We start from the raw sequence: 16,842 nt of genomic DNA on the forward strand, positions 1-16,842 counted from the left end.
CATATTACGCCTATACTGGCTCACCTGCACTGGCTTCCTGTGCACTTAAGATGCGACTTTAAGGTTTTACTGCTTACGTATAAAATACTACACGGTCTAGCTCCGTCCTATCTTGTCGATTGTATTGTACCATATGTCCCGGCAAGAAATCTGCGTTCAAAGAACTCCGGCTTATTAGTGATTCCCAGAGCCCAAAAAAAGTCTGCGGGCTATAGAGCGTTTTCTATTCGGGCTCCAGTACTATGGAATGCCCTCCCGGTAACAATTAGAGATGCTACCTCAGTAGAAGCATTTAAGTCCCATCTTAAAACTCATTTGTATACTCTAGCCTTTAAATAGCCCCCCTGTTGGACCAGTTGATCTGCCGTTTCTTTTCTTTTCTCCTCTGCTCCCCTTTTCCTTGAGGGGGGGGGGGGGGGCACAGGTCCGGTGGCCATGGATGAAGTGCTGGCTGTCCAGAGTCGGGACCCGGGGTGGACCGCTCGCCTGTGCATCGGCTGGGAACATCTCTACGCTGCTGACCCGTCTCCGCTCGGGATGGTGTCCTGCTGGCCCCACTATGGACTGGACTCTTACTATTATGTTGGATCCACTATGGACTGGACTCTCACAATATTATGTCAGACCCACTCGACATCCATTGCTTTCGGTCTCCCCTAGAGGGGGGGGGTTACCCACATATGCGGTCCTCTCCAAGGTTTCTCATAGTCATTCACATCGACGTCCCACTGGGGTGAGTTTTTCCTTGCCCGTATGTGGGCTTTGTACCGAGGATGTCGTTGTGGCTTGTGCAGCCCTTTGAGACACTTGTGATTTAGGGCTATATAAATAAAGATTGATTGATTGATTGATGATAACTTTGCTTGGATGGCAACATAAGTTGCTCCAAAACCTGTATGTACCTTTCAGCATTAATGGCGCCTTCACAGATGTGTAAGTTACCCATGTCTTGGCCACTAATACACCCCCATACCATCACAGATGTTGGCTTTTCAACTTTGCATCTATAACAATCCAGAGGGTTATTTTCCTCTTCCACGACGTCCACAGTTTCCAAAAACTATTTTAAATGTCAGACCACGGAACACTTTTCCACTTTGCATCAGTCAATCTAAGATGAGCTTGGGCCCAACGAAGCCGGCAGCGTTTCTGGGTGTTGTTGATAAATGGCTTTGGCTTTGCATAGTAGAGTTTTAACTTGCACTTACAGATGTAGCGACAAACTGTGGTTTTCTGAAGTGTTCCTGAGCCCATGTGGTGATATCCTTTACACACTGATGTGGCTTTTTTATGCAGTACCGCCTGAGGGATCGAAGGTCCGTAATATCATCGCTTACGTGCAGTGATTTCTCCAGGTTCTATGAACCTTTTGATGATATTACGGACCGTAGATGGTGAAATCCCTAAATTCCTTGCAATAGCTGTTTGAGAAATGTTGTTCTTATACTGTTTGACGATTTTCTCACGCATTTGTTGACAAAGTGGTGACCCTCGCCCCATCCTTGTTTGTGAATGACTGAGCCTTTCATGGAAGCTGCTTTTATACCCAATCATGGCACCCACCTGTTCCCAATTGGGATGTTCCAAATACGTGTTTGATTAGCATCAGTCTTTTTTGCCACTTGTGCCAGCTTCTTTAAAACACGTTGCAGGCATCAAATTCCAAATGAGCAAATATTTTCAAAAAACAACAACATTTCTCAGTTCGGACGTTAAGTATCTTGTCTTTGCAGTCTACTCAATTGAATATAAATTGAAAAGGATTAGCAAATTATTGTATTCTGTTTTTATTTACCATTTACACAACATGCCAACTTCACTGGTTTTGTACTTTTATTGTGAAAAGTGGTAAGGAGACCAAAATAATCAGAGCAGTTTTTCTGTATAAACAAGAACTAACGTGTCCTTCACTGTTGTCTTTTGCGTTACTTTGCGAACTATGATGTCATGCTACTTAGAGAGACAGGTCAAGGACATTTGGCTTTGTCCGGAACCAAAGCAAGGCCTCGGGCAGATGAGAAATGAGCTCCATAAATCCTGAAAAGAGGGGCCACTCGTCGGCCATGTCTCATTAAAAAGTCGGCCCTTCATTCGGAGGGCTTGTCAGGAGGGTAAGAAGATCCGCGCCTTACCCGGCTGGCAAATCACCGTGGCGATCTGGTGCCTCTGACAGTTACGGTCACTGGGTAACGCGATAGGTCCGGGAGAGGTCTGTCCGACACATCTGATACACGCTGATTCCTGTCGACCACATCCGATATCGCGGCTTACATGCGACGCCTCGAGGCCCCGAGGACAAGTCGCTCCTCCGCGGCCAAAAACATGACTGTTCTGTGGTCGCAGCAAAGGTCACACTTCTGCCTGCAGGTGACCTCTTGCATGACTGACCTCTTCCAACAGAGGATAAAACACGTCAAAGTAAGGCCCGGGGGCCATTTGTGGCCCGCAGCTACACTGCAAAAACTGAAATCTAAGTAAGAATAAATATCTCAAATAAGGGTGATATTTGCTTATTTTCTGTCTGATAAGATAATTCTTCTCACTAAGCAGATTTTATGTTAGTGTTTTACTTGTTTTAAGGATTTTGGTCCTAAATGATCTCAGTAAGATATTACAGCTTGCTGCTGAGATTTGATGACCTATATTGAGTAAAACATGCTTGAAACTAGAATATCAACTGTTGCAAAGCTGTGTCATCAACACTCACAAGAATAAAACTACTTTTTTAAAGTAATCATTTCTTACTTCAAACATGAAAAAAAAAATCATGACTTTGACACAATTGTGTCTCATAATTAAAACAGATGACAGCCAAATGGACTTTGCTGTTTTATTTTCAATGAAACAATACAAAATATCATACTTGCCAACCTAGAGACCTCCGATTTCGGGAGGGGGGGCATGGTTGGAGGCGTGGTTAAGAGGGGAGGAGTATATTTACAGCTAGAATTCACCAAGTCAAGTATTTCATATACATATATATATAAGATATACTTGACTTTCAGTGAATTCTAGCTATATATATATATATATATATTTTTTTTTTAATTTTATTTTATTTTTAAAAATTTTTTTTATTATTATATATATATATATATATATAAATAAGAGAAATACTTGAAATTCAGTGTTCATTTATTTACACATATACACACACATAACACTCATCTACTCATTGTTGAGTTAAGGGTTGAATTGTCCATCCTTGTTCTATTCTCTGTCACTATTATTCTAACCATGCTGAACACCCTCTCTGATGATGCATTCTGCTTCATCTCCTTGTTGTGTGCGCAGTTGTGCACTGCACTCTCTAAAAGCCGTAGATGTTATTGTCACATATGCATGTACAGTAGATGGCAGTATTGTCCTGTTTAAGAGTGTCACAACATTGCTGTTTACGGCAGACGAACTGCTTTACGGTAGACGAAAAACGTGACTGCTGTTGTTGTGTGTTGTTGCCGCGCTGGGAGGACGTTAATGAAACTGCCTAACAATAAACCCACATAAGAAACCAAGAACTCGCCCTCGATCATTCTACAGTTATAACGTGATTGGGCAGGCACGCTGTTATATTGTGGGAAAGCGAACGTGAAAACAGGCTGTAGACACGTTACTCAGGTCCGCCTGAATTTCGGGAGATTTTCGGGAGACAATTTGTCCCGGGAGGTTTTCGGGAGAGGCGCTGAATTTCGGTAGTCTCCCGGAAAATCCGGGAGGGTTGGCAAGTATGAAATATGTACTCATATAGTAGTACAGTTGGCACAGTACAGTAAACTGACAGTTAATATTTAAACATTTAACATTTATAACAATTTCGAACAGAAAAAGTTCATGCACATTCAGATAAATTCTTCAAAATTACAATTAATTTTTTTTTGGCCAGGCTGTATATATGTGCACTAATTGACTGAAAGAGCACGCGCTTAGCGCGATGATGTCATGTTGTCGATGGAAAAATGCATTTTTAGACCATATGATTTGCCTGAGCGGCTAGGAGACCCCGAGTGTAACAAGCGGTTGTCTTGTTGCCTTTCCATTTAGAACAATAAATTAGTTTTTAGTATAAGTTTCAAGAAATGTAATGCCGAGTGCATATCATTATGTCAAGATAATGGCACGAGCATTTACTTCATTTAAGAATATTTTTCAACATATTTAGCAAAAAGGTCTCTTTTTTTTTTTTTCTACCAAGAAAAGTGAACTTGTTATTAGTGAGAATATACTTATTTTAAGGTATTTTTGGTTCATTGAGGTTAGCTAATTTTACTTGTTTTGGAAAGTCTTGACAAGCCACATTTTCTTGTTCTATTAGCAGACAATTTTGCTTAGTTCAAATAAAATACCCCTCATTTTTGTATTTTTTTTCTTGTTTTTGAACACTGACTTTCTGCAGTGTAAGGATTTAATGGCCCACCACAAAACATAAACTACTGGCATAAAAGAGCAAACAGGTCAAATATAACGACGGAATGTTGACTCTAGTAACACAAACCTGCCAAGGTTGGCTGGTTTTTTTCTTTAAAACATCATAATTGCTCAAAAAATAATAATTACATAAAATCAATGTTATGGACCAATTCAAGACTCCAATTACTTCATGTTAAAAATTCTATTTTTTGGGGGGAAATATTGCATATTTTATGTTTGCCATAAAAAAAACATTTTAGTTAAAGTTAAGTTAAAGTATCAATGATTGTCACACACACACTAGGTGTGGTGAAATGTGTCCTCTGCATTTGACCCATCCCCTTGTTCACCCCCTGGGAGGTGAGGGGAGCAGTTGGCAGCAGCGGTAGCCGTGCTCGGGAATCATTTTGGTGATTTAACCCCCAATTCCAACCCTTGATGCTGAGTGCCAAGCAGGGAGGTAATGGGTCCCATTTTTATAGTCTTCGGTATGACTCGGCTGGGATTTGAACTCCAGTGATGAGTTGGCGACTTGTCCAGGGTGTACCCCGCCTTCCGCCCGATTGTAGCTGAGATAGGCTCCAGCGCCCCCCGCGACCCCGAAGGGAATAAGCGGTAGAAAATGGATGCCGATCAGCTGCTGTTGACGGTCCCTGACACAAGGCTGAAGCTTAGAGGTGACAGAGCTTTCGCCGCTGCTGCTCCCAAGCTCTGGAACGACCTACCTCTGAGTATTAGACAAGCCTCCTCTCTTCCTGTTTTTAAATCTCTCTTAAAAACATACTTTTATTCCATGGCTTTTAACACTGAGTGATATCCATCCTGCAATGGCACCCCATAATACACATGCTGTGAACCTGTTTTTATGTTTTTATTTATTCTATTTTATTTATTTATTTTTTATCGTGTTTTGTTTGTGTTGTGTTGTGTTTGCTTGGTACTCGTATTATCTTTTAACCTGCCCATTGTACAGCACTTTGGCTACCCCTGTGGTAAATTTTAAATGTGCTTTATAAATAAAGTTGATTTGATTTGATTTGATGGATGGATTTGAACTCACAACCTACCGATATCAGGGCAGACACTCTAACCACTGGCCACTGAGTTAGTTTTTTATTATTATTATTATTATTATTTTTATTACATTTTATTTGACTAAGAGCATAAAACAAATATCATGATGGCACCAACTATCAAAGGCCATGATCTTTAGGTTTAAACAAATAAAATTTGCTAAAATACTAGCAAAAAGCGTAAGCATGCTATTTTTTTTAGCATGATAACACGAAAAAAGTCAGCATACTTCCAAGATGGCATCAATGGTCAAAAGCCATATTTTCTAGGTTCAAACAAATTAAATGTGCTAAATTGATAGCATAAAATGTTAACATGTGTGGAGGATGCATATATGTTTAAGAGTTATTTCTCTATTCATAGCCATGTTTTTATATCTAGTACTTTTCCTTTGTATATTCTACCAGTCTCTCTTTGTCTTCAGATTGTCTGTTTAGTGTCTTAAACTATCAGGAATGTGAAATACAACACCGACTGGTTCCTTATCAGTGTTGCGAGGGGGAGATGGGGGTTTTCTTTTTGTGCAAAGGAGTTGTTTTTTCCGTTGGAATGCCAGATCAACTAGAGTAGCAGATATGAATGTATTGGTTAAGTTGATTTCCTGAAATTTCAATAAAACTTGAAAATATTCCAATTCTGTCTTGATGGTCCTTCTTACTCAGCATACCTGTATGTATCATCGAAAGAACTTGGGATTGACCAGTAACTTAGATTCCCTGGGAGGAAGAGCTGGTCCGACGCAACACATGCTAACGTTAGCATGATGACACGGGAAAAGTCAGCATGAGGTATCAAAAGCCATGGTTTTCATGTTTTAATGAATCTAAAATGCTAGCATAAAATGTTAGCATGCTAACGTTAGCATTTAAACATTAAAATCATGACTTTTGACACCTGGCGCCATCTTAGAAGAAGGCTAACTTATCCTATGGCATGCTAACGTTTTATGCTATCATTTCAACAAATTGTATGTGTTTAAACCTACCGTAGTAATCATGGCTTGTAACCATTTGCAAGTATTTAGACTTTTCCTATGTTATCATGCTAATGTTAGCATGCTAACATTTTACGCTAGCATTTTAGCAAATTGTATTTGTTTAAACTTAAAAAACGTTGCCTTTTGATAACTTGCGCCATTTTTGAAGAATGCCAACTTTTCCTATGTTATCAAGCTCAGGTTAGCATGTTAACATTTTATGCTAGCATTTTAAATAATCTTATTCATTTAAACATGAAAATCATGACTTTTGACACCTGGCGCTATCTTAGAAGAAGGCTAACTTATCCTACGTCATCATGTTAACGTTAGCATGCTAACGTTTTATGCTATCATTTCAACAAAAAGTATGTGTTTAAACCTAGCAGTCATGGCTTTTAACCATTTGCAAGTATTTAGACTTTTCCTATGTTATCATGCTAATGTTAGCATGCTAACATTTTACGCTAGCATTTTAGCTAATTTTAATTTGTTTAAACCTAATAAACGTTGCCTTTTGATACCATGCGCCATTTTTGAAGAACGCCAACTTTTTCTATGTCATCAAGCTCAGGTTAGCATGCTAACATTTTATGCTAGCATTTTAGATAATGTTATTCATTTAAACATGAAAATCATGGCTTTTGACACCTGGCGCTATCTTAGAAGAAGGCTAACTTATCCTACGTCATCATGTTAACGTTAGCATGCTAACATTTTATGCTATCAATTCAACAAATTGTATTTGTTAAAAAAACCTAGCAATCGTGGCTTTTAAGCATTTTCAAGTATTTAAACTTTTCCTACGTTGAGGATGCTAATGTTAGCATGCTAACATTTTAGCTAGTTTTATTTGTTTTAAAGTAAAAAACCTTGCCTTTTGACACCTTGCGCCATTTTTGAAGCTCGCCAACTTTTCCTATGTCATCAAGCTAGGGTTAGCATGCTAACGTTTTATGCTAGCTTTTTAGCTTAAATTGAGGTTCACAGCACAGATAGCAGGCCCATCAAAATTTCTGCAGGAATTTTTCTTAGAATTAACTGTTTACAAACTGCATACTAATGAGTAACAATGTCGGAAATATGCTATATAAATGATGACTTTGGTATTTAATAATGCTTTGTGAACGCTTAATAGTGCGTACTTATTATAAACTGTGACAAAATTGATCCAAAGCCTAAAGTTAAAGGTCAAACGGCCTCCTGCATGTTGTAGTGTATGAAAGAGTTCCGCGTGTTTGGTAACTCACCGCAGTCCCCTCGGAGAGAACCGGGTCAAACAGGCTGTCGAGATAACGATCCATCCCTGGCGGAGGCTCGGCATCTGATGAGAGGAGCGTTAACACCTGACTCCATCAAACCTGTGTGTGTTCAAACGCTCACCCTGGCTGGCGAACCCGTCAGACGCTATGGCGGACAATAAGACATCGTCGTTGGCATCAAACCCACCGCCCAGCAGACTTCTGCAGAAATGTGACAAAGACAAACTAGAATAAAAAAACAATTTTTTAAATCAAATTTGGTTCTTATTCATGAGGGTATAATTATGGTGTGTGTGTGTGTGTTTGTTCTTGTATTTTTACCCTTCTTGAGACATCAAGAAGGAAAAGTACCTTTTTATATGAGTACCGGTGAACAAGTTAGGAACACAATCATGCTCCCAATACGGAAAACCATTGCATCTAATAGAGAGCCAAATACTAAAGTCCGTGAACATTGCTCCGAAGTCAGGATTTTTCGTTGATTTAATGTGCATACAAAAGTAAACATTGACAGGTGCAAAGGCAGCAATATACGATAAAACAAGACGGCAGCTAAAGAAGGACTTCCCTATTCATCCCTGAAAAAACCCGGCAGGTGAACAAGCTGATTTTACGACTTCCGGTGCTGACGTAAGACAACCCGCGTCACATATGTGACCATTGGATGAACAAATACACTACGGTACTAAGACTATAGTGGCCATTAACAGTTAGCTTCTACAGCTGGGTTGCCCAAAGTGCGACACAGGGGCCATCTGTGGTCCGTGACGCCTTTGTCATCAGCCTACAAAGAACAAAAAATAGAGATCTCATTTGCACCCCTGGTGGTGAAATCTATCAAAATGAGGGTGGTCCCAAAAAGGAGGGATTTTTCAAATTGACTGTGTGTCGGTTTTAAAAGTGCTCCCCCTCTGGTCAACATATGAAATAACAAGTAACATATGTAATAAGTGTGTGTAAGAAATTGAAATGCGCCCCCTTTGAAACCAATTACAAAATAAAAAATAAAAAAATTAACTAAAAGCTTACGTTTGAGTTTTCTGTTCGGGCTCCAGTACTATGGAATGCCCTCCCGGTAACAGTTAGAGATGCTACCTCAGTAGAAGCATTTAAGTCCCATCTTAAAACTCATTTGTATACTCTAGCCTTTAAATAGACCCTCTTTTTAGACCAGTTGATCTGCCGTTTCTTTTCTTTTCTCCTCTGCCCTCCCTCTCCCTTGTGTAAGTGGGGGTTTGGGGGAGGGGGGGGGGCACAGGTCCGGTGGCCATGGATGAAGTGCTGGCTGTCCAGAGTCGGGACCCGGGGTGGACCATTCGCCTGTGCATCGGTTGGGGACATCTCTGCGCTGCTGACCTGTCTCCGCTCGGGATGGTTTCCTGCTGGCCCCACTATGGACTGGACTCTTACTATTATGTTAGATCCACTATGGACTGGACTCTTACTATTATGTTCGATCCACTATGGACTGGACTCTCACTATTATGTTAGATCCACTATGGACTGGACTCTCACTATTATGTTAGATCCACTACGGACTGGACTCTCACTATTATGTTAGATCCACTATGGACTGGACTCTCACTATTATGTTAGATCCACTATGGACTGGACTCTCACTATTATGTTAGGTCCACTATGGACTGGACTCTCACTATTATGTTAGATCCACTATGGACTGGACTCTCACACTATTGTGTTAGATCCACTATGGACTGGACTCTCACACCATTATGTTATATCCACTATGGACTGGACTCTCACTATTATGTTACATCCACTATGGACTGGACTTTCACAATATTATGTTAGATCCACTATGGACTGGACTCTCACTATTATGTTAGATCCACTATGGACTGGACTCTCACTATTATGTTAGATCCACTACGGACTGGACTCTCACTATTATGTTAGATCCACTACGGACTGGACTCTCACTATTATGTTAGATCCACTATGGACTGGACTCTCACTATTATGTTAGATCCACTATGGACTGGACTCTCACTATTATGTTAGATCCACTATGGACTGGACTCTCACTATTATGTTAGATCCACTATGGACTGGACTCTCACACTATTATGTTAGATCCACTATGGACTGGACTCTCACTATTATGTTAGATCCACTATGGACTGGACTCTCACTATTATGTTAGATCCACTATGGACTGGACTTTCACAATATTATGTCAGACCCACTCAACGTCCATTGCATCCGGTCTTCCCTAGAGGAGGGGGAGGGGTGTCACCCACATCTGTGGTCCTCTCCAAGGTTTCTCATAGTCATTCACATTGACATCCCACTGGATTGTGAGTTTTTCCTTGCCCTTTTGTGGGCTCTGAACCGAGGATGTCGTTGTGGCTTGTGCAGCCCTTTGAGACACTTGTGATTTAGGGCTATATAAATAAACATTGATTGATTGGTTGACAAGACTCTGCAGCATCGCGTGGACACCGGGGGCGGTGCCTCTGGACTGGCAGACCGGGGTGGTGGTTCCTCTCTTTAAGAAGGGGAACCGGAGGGTGTGTTCTAACTATCGTGGGATCACACTCCTCAGCCTTCCCGGTAAGGTCTATTCGGGTGTACTGGAGAGGAGGCTACGCCGGATAGTCGAACCCCGGATTCAGGAGGAACAGTGTGGTTTTCGTCCTGGTCGTGGAACTGTGGACCAGCTCTATACTCTCGGCAGGGTCCTTGAGGGTGCATGGGAATTTGCCCAACCAGTCTACATGTGTTTTGTGGACTTGGAGAAGGCACTCGACCGTGTCCCTCGGGAAGTCCTGTGGGGAATGCTCAGAGAGTATGGGGTATCGGACTGTCTGATTGTGGCAGTCCGCTCCCTGTATGCTCAGTGCCAGAGCTTGGTCCGCATTGCCGGCAGTAAGTCGGACACGTTTCCAGTGAGGGTTGGACTCCGCCAAGGCTGCCCTTTGTCACCGATTCTGTTCATAACTTTTATGGACAGAATTTCTAGGCGCAGTCAGGGCGTTGAGGGGATCTGGTTTGGTGGCTGCAGGATTAGGTCTCTGCTTTTTGCAGATGATGTGGTCCTGATGGCTTCATCTGGCCAGGATCTTCAGCTCTCACTGGATCGGTTCGCAGCCGATTGTGTGAAGCGACTGGGATGAGAATCAGCACCTTTAAGTCCGAGCCCATGGTTCTCGCCCGGAAAAGGGTGGAGTGCCATCTCTGGGTTGGGGAGGAGATCTTGCCCCAAGTGGAGGAGTTCAAGTACCTCGGAGTCTTGTTCACGAGTGAGGGAAGAGTGGATTGTGAGATCGACAGGCGGATCGGTGCGGCGTCTTCAGTAATGCGGACGCTGTATCGATCCGTTGTGGTGAAGAAGGAGCTGAGCCGGAAGGCAAAGCTCTCAATTTACCGGTCGATCTACGTTCCCATCCTCACCTATGGTCATGAGCTTTGGGTCATGACCGAAAGGACAAGATCACGGGTGCAAGCGGCCGAAATGAGTTTCCTCAGCCGGGTGGCGGGGCTCTCCCTTAGAAATAGGGTGAGAAGCTCTGTCATCCGGGGGGAGCTCAAAGTAAAGCCGCTGCTCCTCCACATCGAGAGGAGCCAGATGAGGTGGTTCGGGCATCTGGTCAGGATGCCACCCGAACGCCTCCCTAGGGAGGTGTTTAGGGCACGTCCGACTGGTAGGAGGCCGCGGGGAAGACCCAGGACACATTGGGAAGACTATGTCTCCCGGCTGGCCTGGGAACGCCTCGGGATCCCCCGGGAGGAGCTGGACAAAGTGGCTGAGGAGAAGGAAGTCTGGGCGTCCCTGCTTAGGCTGCTGCCCCCGCGACCCAACCTCGGATAAGCGGAAGAAGATGGATGGATGGATGGATGATTGATTGACCTTTTAGGGGGCGGTATAGCTCGATTGGTAGAGTGGCCGTGCCAGCAACTTGAGGGTTCCAGGTACGATCCCCGCTTCCGCCATCCTAGTCACTGCCGTTGTGTCCTTGGGCAAGACACTTTACCCACCTGCTTCCAGTGCCACCCACACTGGTTTAAATGTAACTTAGATATTGGGTTTCACTATGGAAAAGCGCTTTGAGTCACTAGAGAAAAGCGCTATATAAATATAATTCACTTCACCTTTTTTATATTTGCATAGTTTGTATATATTATTAATGTTGTAAATACAAATCTTAATATATCTAGAAAGCGTGGTCCTAAAGAGGTAGGCCTTTTTCTGAGGCCCAAGAAGGTAATAAATACAAGAATGTGTGTGTGTGTGTGTGTGTGTGTGTGTGTGTGTGTGTGTGTGTGTGTGTGTGTGCGTGTGTGTGTGTGAGTGTGTGTGTGTCCTACATGCTAGCATTGGGCCTGACTCGGCCTGGATCCTGTGCAGAGATGATGAAGTAGCTGCTGTGTTTAGGAAAGTCCGCCGGGAGCTCCAAGTCTGACATAAGGTCCAGGACATAGTCTGACCCCTCTAGTTCCACCAACTGGGCCGCCTCCTTTAGCAGCATGGACCACCCCCGACGACCCTCCGTCACACCCCTATGAACACACACACACACACACACACACACACACACACACACACACACACACACACACACACACACACACACACACACACACACACACACACACACACACGTTCACACACACACTCCTTAAGATAAATCAAGTCTTTTTACCTGTGTTGTAGGATGTCTCTGGCCATCTCCTCCCCTCTAGTCCACGAGTGCACGGGACAAAGGACGGACACACCTGGGGGACAATTTTGCAGATTGACAGAATGGCGGAGGCAAATATTATTTCATCAACTTTTAGATAGTTTACACCAAACGTCTTAACGGGAACCTAAGATGAATTTCGTCTTTTCGGACTCATGGATGTTGGATACTCGTGTTCAACAATGCCAGCATTTCATGCGTTTGGGTGTGAGCGTTAGTCTAGAGGAGCTTGGAATGTGTCAAGGCTGTGATGATCTTGACCCCGGGATGCAGAGACGGCAAGCAAAAGGCAGGTCGAAAGCTGACTGCATGTAATGTAACTTTATAAATGTGTGTATATGTATATATATATATATATATATATATATATATATATATATATATATATATATATATATATATACATACATACATACATGTGGTTATAAAATTACCGTATTTTTCGGAGTATAAGTCGCACCTGCCGAAAATGCATAATAAAGAAGGAAAAAAACATATAAATCGCACTGGAGCCCGGCCAAACTATGAAAAAAACGGTGACTTATAGTCCAAAAAATACGGTAATCATTTATATAATTGTATATTAAAGAGTATGAGAAATTTGGACTCCTACCTTGTTTACTACCGTGACAACATTCTTAAAGTTTTGTAATCAATCAGAAATATCAAGCAGCTGAAATGTGCCAAACATGGATAAGTGTGGCGAGAGTTTAGCATTTTCCCATCATGCTTTGTAATGGATTTAAATGGGTGTAATTTTTTTTATTTTTTTTTAATGGTGCTTGAACATTGTTCATAATGTCCACAAATTTCAATGAGCAGGTTGTGTTATTTGTGAACATGTGTGTTGACATTTTGTGTGATTTTTTTTAGATTATAATTTATTTTTTTCAACATGACTAGGGAAGGTTGTTTGCATTGGGTCATATAAGTAATTTGTAATGGTGTAATTATAATATTTTTATGGTGCAAAGACTCTTTTTTAATACGATCCACAAATAGTGTTACATTGTGTTAAGTGTGACCATGTCTGTTAGCAATGTGTGTTGGTTATGTTTTTTCCTTTTGCACCATGACTATGGAAGGTTGTTTGAAATGAGTCATATAGGTAAATGCTGTGCTTCATATCATTCATAGCGTGATAAAATATCTATTAATGTCCACAAGATCACTGTAAAGCATTAAAGTACAATTTGACTTTTAATTGAAGACGCCGGCGGTAGGTTGGACAACCCTGCTCTAATAGTTACAACAAATATTGTATTGGTTTTGAAAATTAATATAAAAAAAATATCAAATTGGCCTCCACAGACTTTCTGCTCCGCCGCTCCCAGTCTGTGGAACGCTCTCCCTGACCACCTGAGGGCACCACAGACTGTGGATGCTTTTAAAAAAGGCTTAAAAACCCTTCTTTTTAAAAAGTCTTTTTTTTTAGATATATGCATACTAGTTCTAGCTATTTGGCTGTTCTAGTATTTTATTTTGTATTATCTTTTTATTTGTTTTTGTTTTTAATACACTGTAGCACTTTGAGGTTGTTTACTCAATGTAAAGTGATTTTAACAAATAAAATCTATTATTATTATTATCATTTTTCAGTGGAAAAAGTTTAGACACCCCTGATATGTATGGACACGCCTTACCAACAACAAATGAGTTCACCTATGTCGCGAGTACGCATTGCTATGAAAACCAGAATCAACAAAGTCAGAAAAGTATTTCACAAGGTTGAATATATAGATTTGGGAATCTCTGTAATATAAAAGCAAGACAAAAGTGAAGTTATCCCAGAGCTGCGTTCCATGCGTGGTGCAGAACGCTGGAGAATGACAGCAAGTGACATGTGCCAACTGTCAGTCTTCCACACCAAGAGTTTTGAGAGGAATCTGTCACATTCTTTGGCCTAACGAGGTATCAAATACAGATCCATTGGCAAGATGTCAGCGAGACCGCGTGGAAAAGGTTTTAATTTGGCCATGTTTTGAGACGAGAGCAAGACGGCGTCCCAAAAGGAGCCCTGAAGGTAGCAGAAAGAGACCAGACAGAACTTTGTGGTTGCCCACTTGCCAGCAGGCGACACGGACAGCAAGTAAGAACGTCTTTGCAAATATAACAGCGTCCACTCTTTTAAAAAGACTTTCGAGAAGATTTCAGAGATTTTTTTTAATCTACCTCGGAGTGCCTTTGTGGATCCTATTTTGGGCACCAGGAACAAACAGAATAACAATAAAGATTAATGAATAAAGATTTACAGTTTTTTACTTGTTAGTTTAGTTTGTCCAAACTACGGCTCGCGGTGTGCCGACGTACTGTTAGAATAATTGTTTCTAAGTTATCACAAAAACTTTGTGTTACATTGAGTGCCTGGTGAGAAGCAAAAGCTGTCTTTGGAACATACCAAGAGTAAGGCTCGTAAAACTCCACATGAAGGTGTTCCTGTTTCTTTCAAGTATTGTAATCAAACAGAAAGATATTGTCTGACCCAAGAACGACAAAAGCGAAGAGGAAGCAGGACCAGAATCCCCTCCAGGCGACCTCTTTTTTCAACTGTTTTACGAACCTCTCTTTGAACTCTTTTACGAACCTCTTCTTTGAACTGTTTTACGACCTTTTCCGTAAAGTGTTTGCGCCATTTTCTTTTGAACTGTTCTGTAACCAAAGGCAACGCTGTTTACGACCCACTTCCCTTTTGGAAGCAGCTGTGGTCATGTGGTCAGGGAAAGTCAAATAAAAGAACGAGTCGTACAATCTTTCGCCAGAGCGTGCTGAGACTTGTACAGTGTCCAGGCGACTCTCCTCAATATTGAGCCAAATTGAATTCTGTCTCTGTTTAATTCTTTGCCTCTTGTCTTGTTTAATAGATGTCATCAGTGTTTGAACCTGACAGTAACCAATTTGGCCTGTTAGACGTCATGGGTTTATTAAAGATTTTTACCCGCAGGTAGATTACATTAGTTTTACGATTTTCTATTGATGCTGGTATTGTGTTGCCATATATAACGTGAGAATTTCAGGTGAATTACTTTTAATCGTGCCCCTAATTAACACATACCTATATCACCCAATGCAAACAACCTTCCCTAGTCATGGTGCATAAATAAATATATTAAAAAAAAAGTTATTTCACATTTGTTTTGTTAAGTACATAACTCCACATGTGTTCATTCATAGTTGTGATGCCTTCAGTGACAATCTACAATGTAAATTGTTATGAAAATAAAGAAAACACATTGAATGAGAAGGTGTGTCCAAACTTTTGGCCTGTACTGTACATATGATTTTTTTAATCGATTAAGAATTGTTAGACATAAGAATCGCGATTGATTCGAAAATCGACACTCCTAGTTATCAATATTGTTAGTTCCTAAAAGAGATTCTCTGCCTCACCATCGAAACAGTGCACGTGCAGGACCGTGTGCGCTCGCTTGCGGTTGGCGGTCCACTCCAGCAGGCAGGGCGGGTACGTGCGCACGTGTTCCGGCCCCGCGCTCCGCCCCTGCATGGCCTGGAGCAGACGGCGCTGACACACCGAGTCGTAGCCTTCCGGGCCGTAGTCCGACACGAACCTGCAGACAAACACCAAAGTAGATTACGTCAATAGAATAAAAAATAATAATAATTTAGCATGAAACAAACATTGAGTTGTAAATCGTTAGTGAGTTAGCAGGATGATGTAAAACTACATAAACAACCAAAAATGTTGTAAACAGGCTACAACCAATCCATGTTGATTTGCTGAGAAATTATATATTCTATTGATTTTGCACATACAAAATACTGCAGAACTTTTATGGTGTGTTATAACTGAAAATATACAAACCTATTCATTATCAATAGAGATGTCCGATAATGGCTTTTTTGCCGATATCCGATATTGTCCAACTTTTAATTACCGATACCGATATCAACTAATACCGATATATACAGTCGTGGAATTAACACATTATTATGCCTAATTTTCTTGTGATGCCCCGCTGGATGCATTAAACAATGTAACAAGGTTTTCCAAAATAAATCAACTCAAGTTATGGAAAAAAAGGCCAACATGGCACTGCCATATTTTTTATTGAAGTCACAAAGTGCATTATTTTTTTTAACATGCCTCAAAACAGCAGCTTGGAATTTGGGACATGCTCTCCCTGAGAGAGCATGGGGGGGTTGAGGTGGGGAGTAGCGGCGGGTGTATATTGTAACATCCCGGAAGAGTTAGTGCTGCAAGGGGTTCTGGGTATTTGTTCTGTTGTGTTACGGTGCGGATGTTCTCCCGAAATGTGTTTCTCATTCTTGTTTGGTGTGGGTTCACAGTGTGGCGCATATTTGTAACAGTGTTAAACTTGTTTATACGGCCACCCTCAGTGTGACCTGTATGGCTGTTGACCAAGTATGATTTGCATTCACTTGTGTGTGTGAAAAGCCGTAG

The 16,842-nt window shown here is 41.5% G+C and overlaps 1 protein-coding gene across 1 annotated transcript in view; it reads right to left on the minus strand.

The window, feature by feature from the left end:
- myo15ab (myosin XVAb) overlaps positions 1–16,842 on the minus strand; it is a 136,940-nt gene that overhangs the window by 59,916 nt on the left and 60,182 nt on the right. The window contains exons 36-40 of the mRNA XM_061984205.1: positions 15,810–15,988; positions 12,384–12,456; positions 12,049–12,240; positions 7,841–7,920; positions 7,708–7,781 (exon numbers count right to left, since the gene is read on the minus strand). Of these exons, the coding sequence (XP_061840189.1) occupies positions 7,708–7,781; positions 7,841–7,920; positions 12,049–12,240; positions 12,384–12,456; positions 15,810–15,988 (598 nt within the window). The remainder of the gene's footprint in view (positions 1–7,707; positions 7,782–7,840; positions 7,921–12,048; positions 12,241–12,383; positions 12,457–15,809; positions 15,989–16,842) is intronic.

The sequence above is a fragment of the Nerophis lumbriciformis genome, linkage group LG25 (assembly GCF_033978685.3).
Source record: "Nerophis lumbriciformis linkage group LG25, RoL_Nlum_v2.1, whole genome shotgun sequence".
NCBI classification, from domain to species: domain Eukaryota; kingdom Metazoa; phylum Chordata; class Actinopteri; order Syngnathiformes; family Syngnathidae; genus Nerophis; species Nerophis lumbriciformis.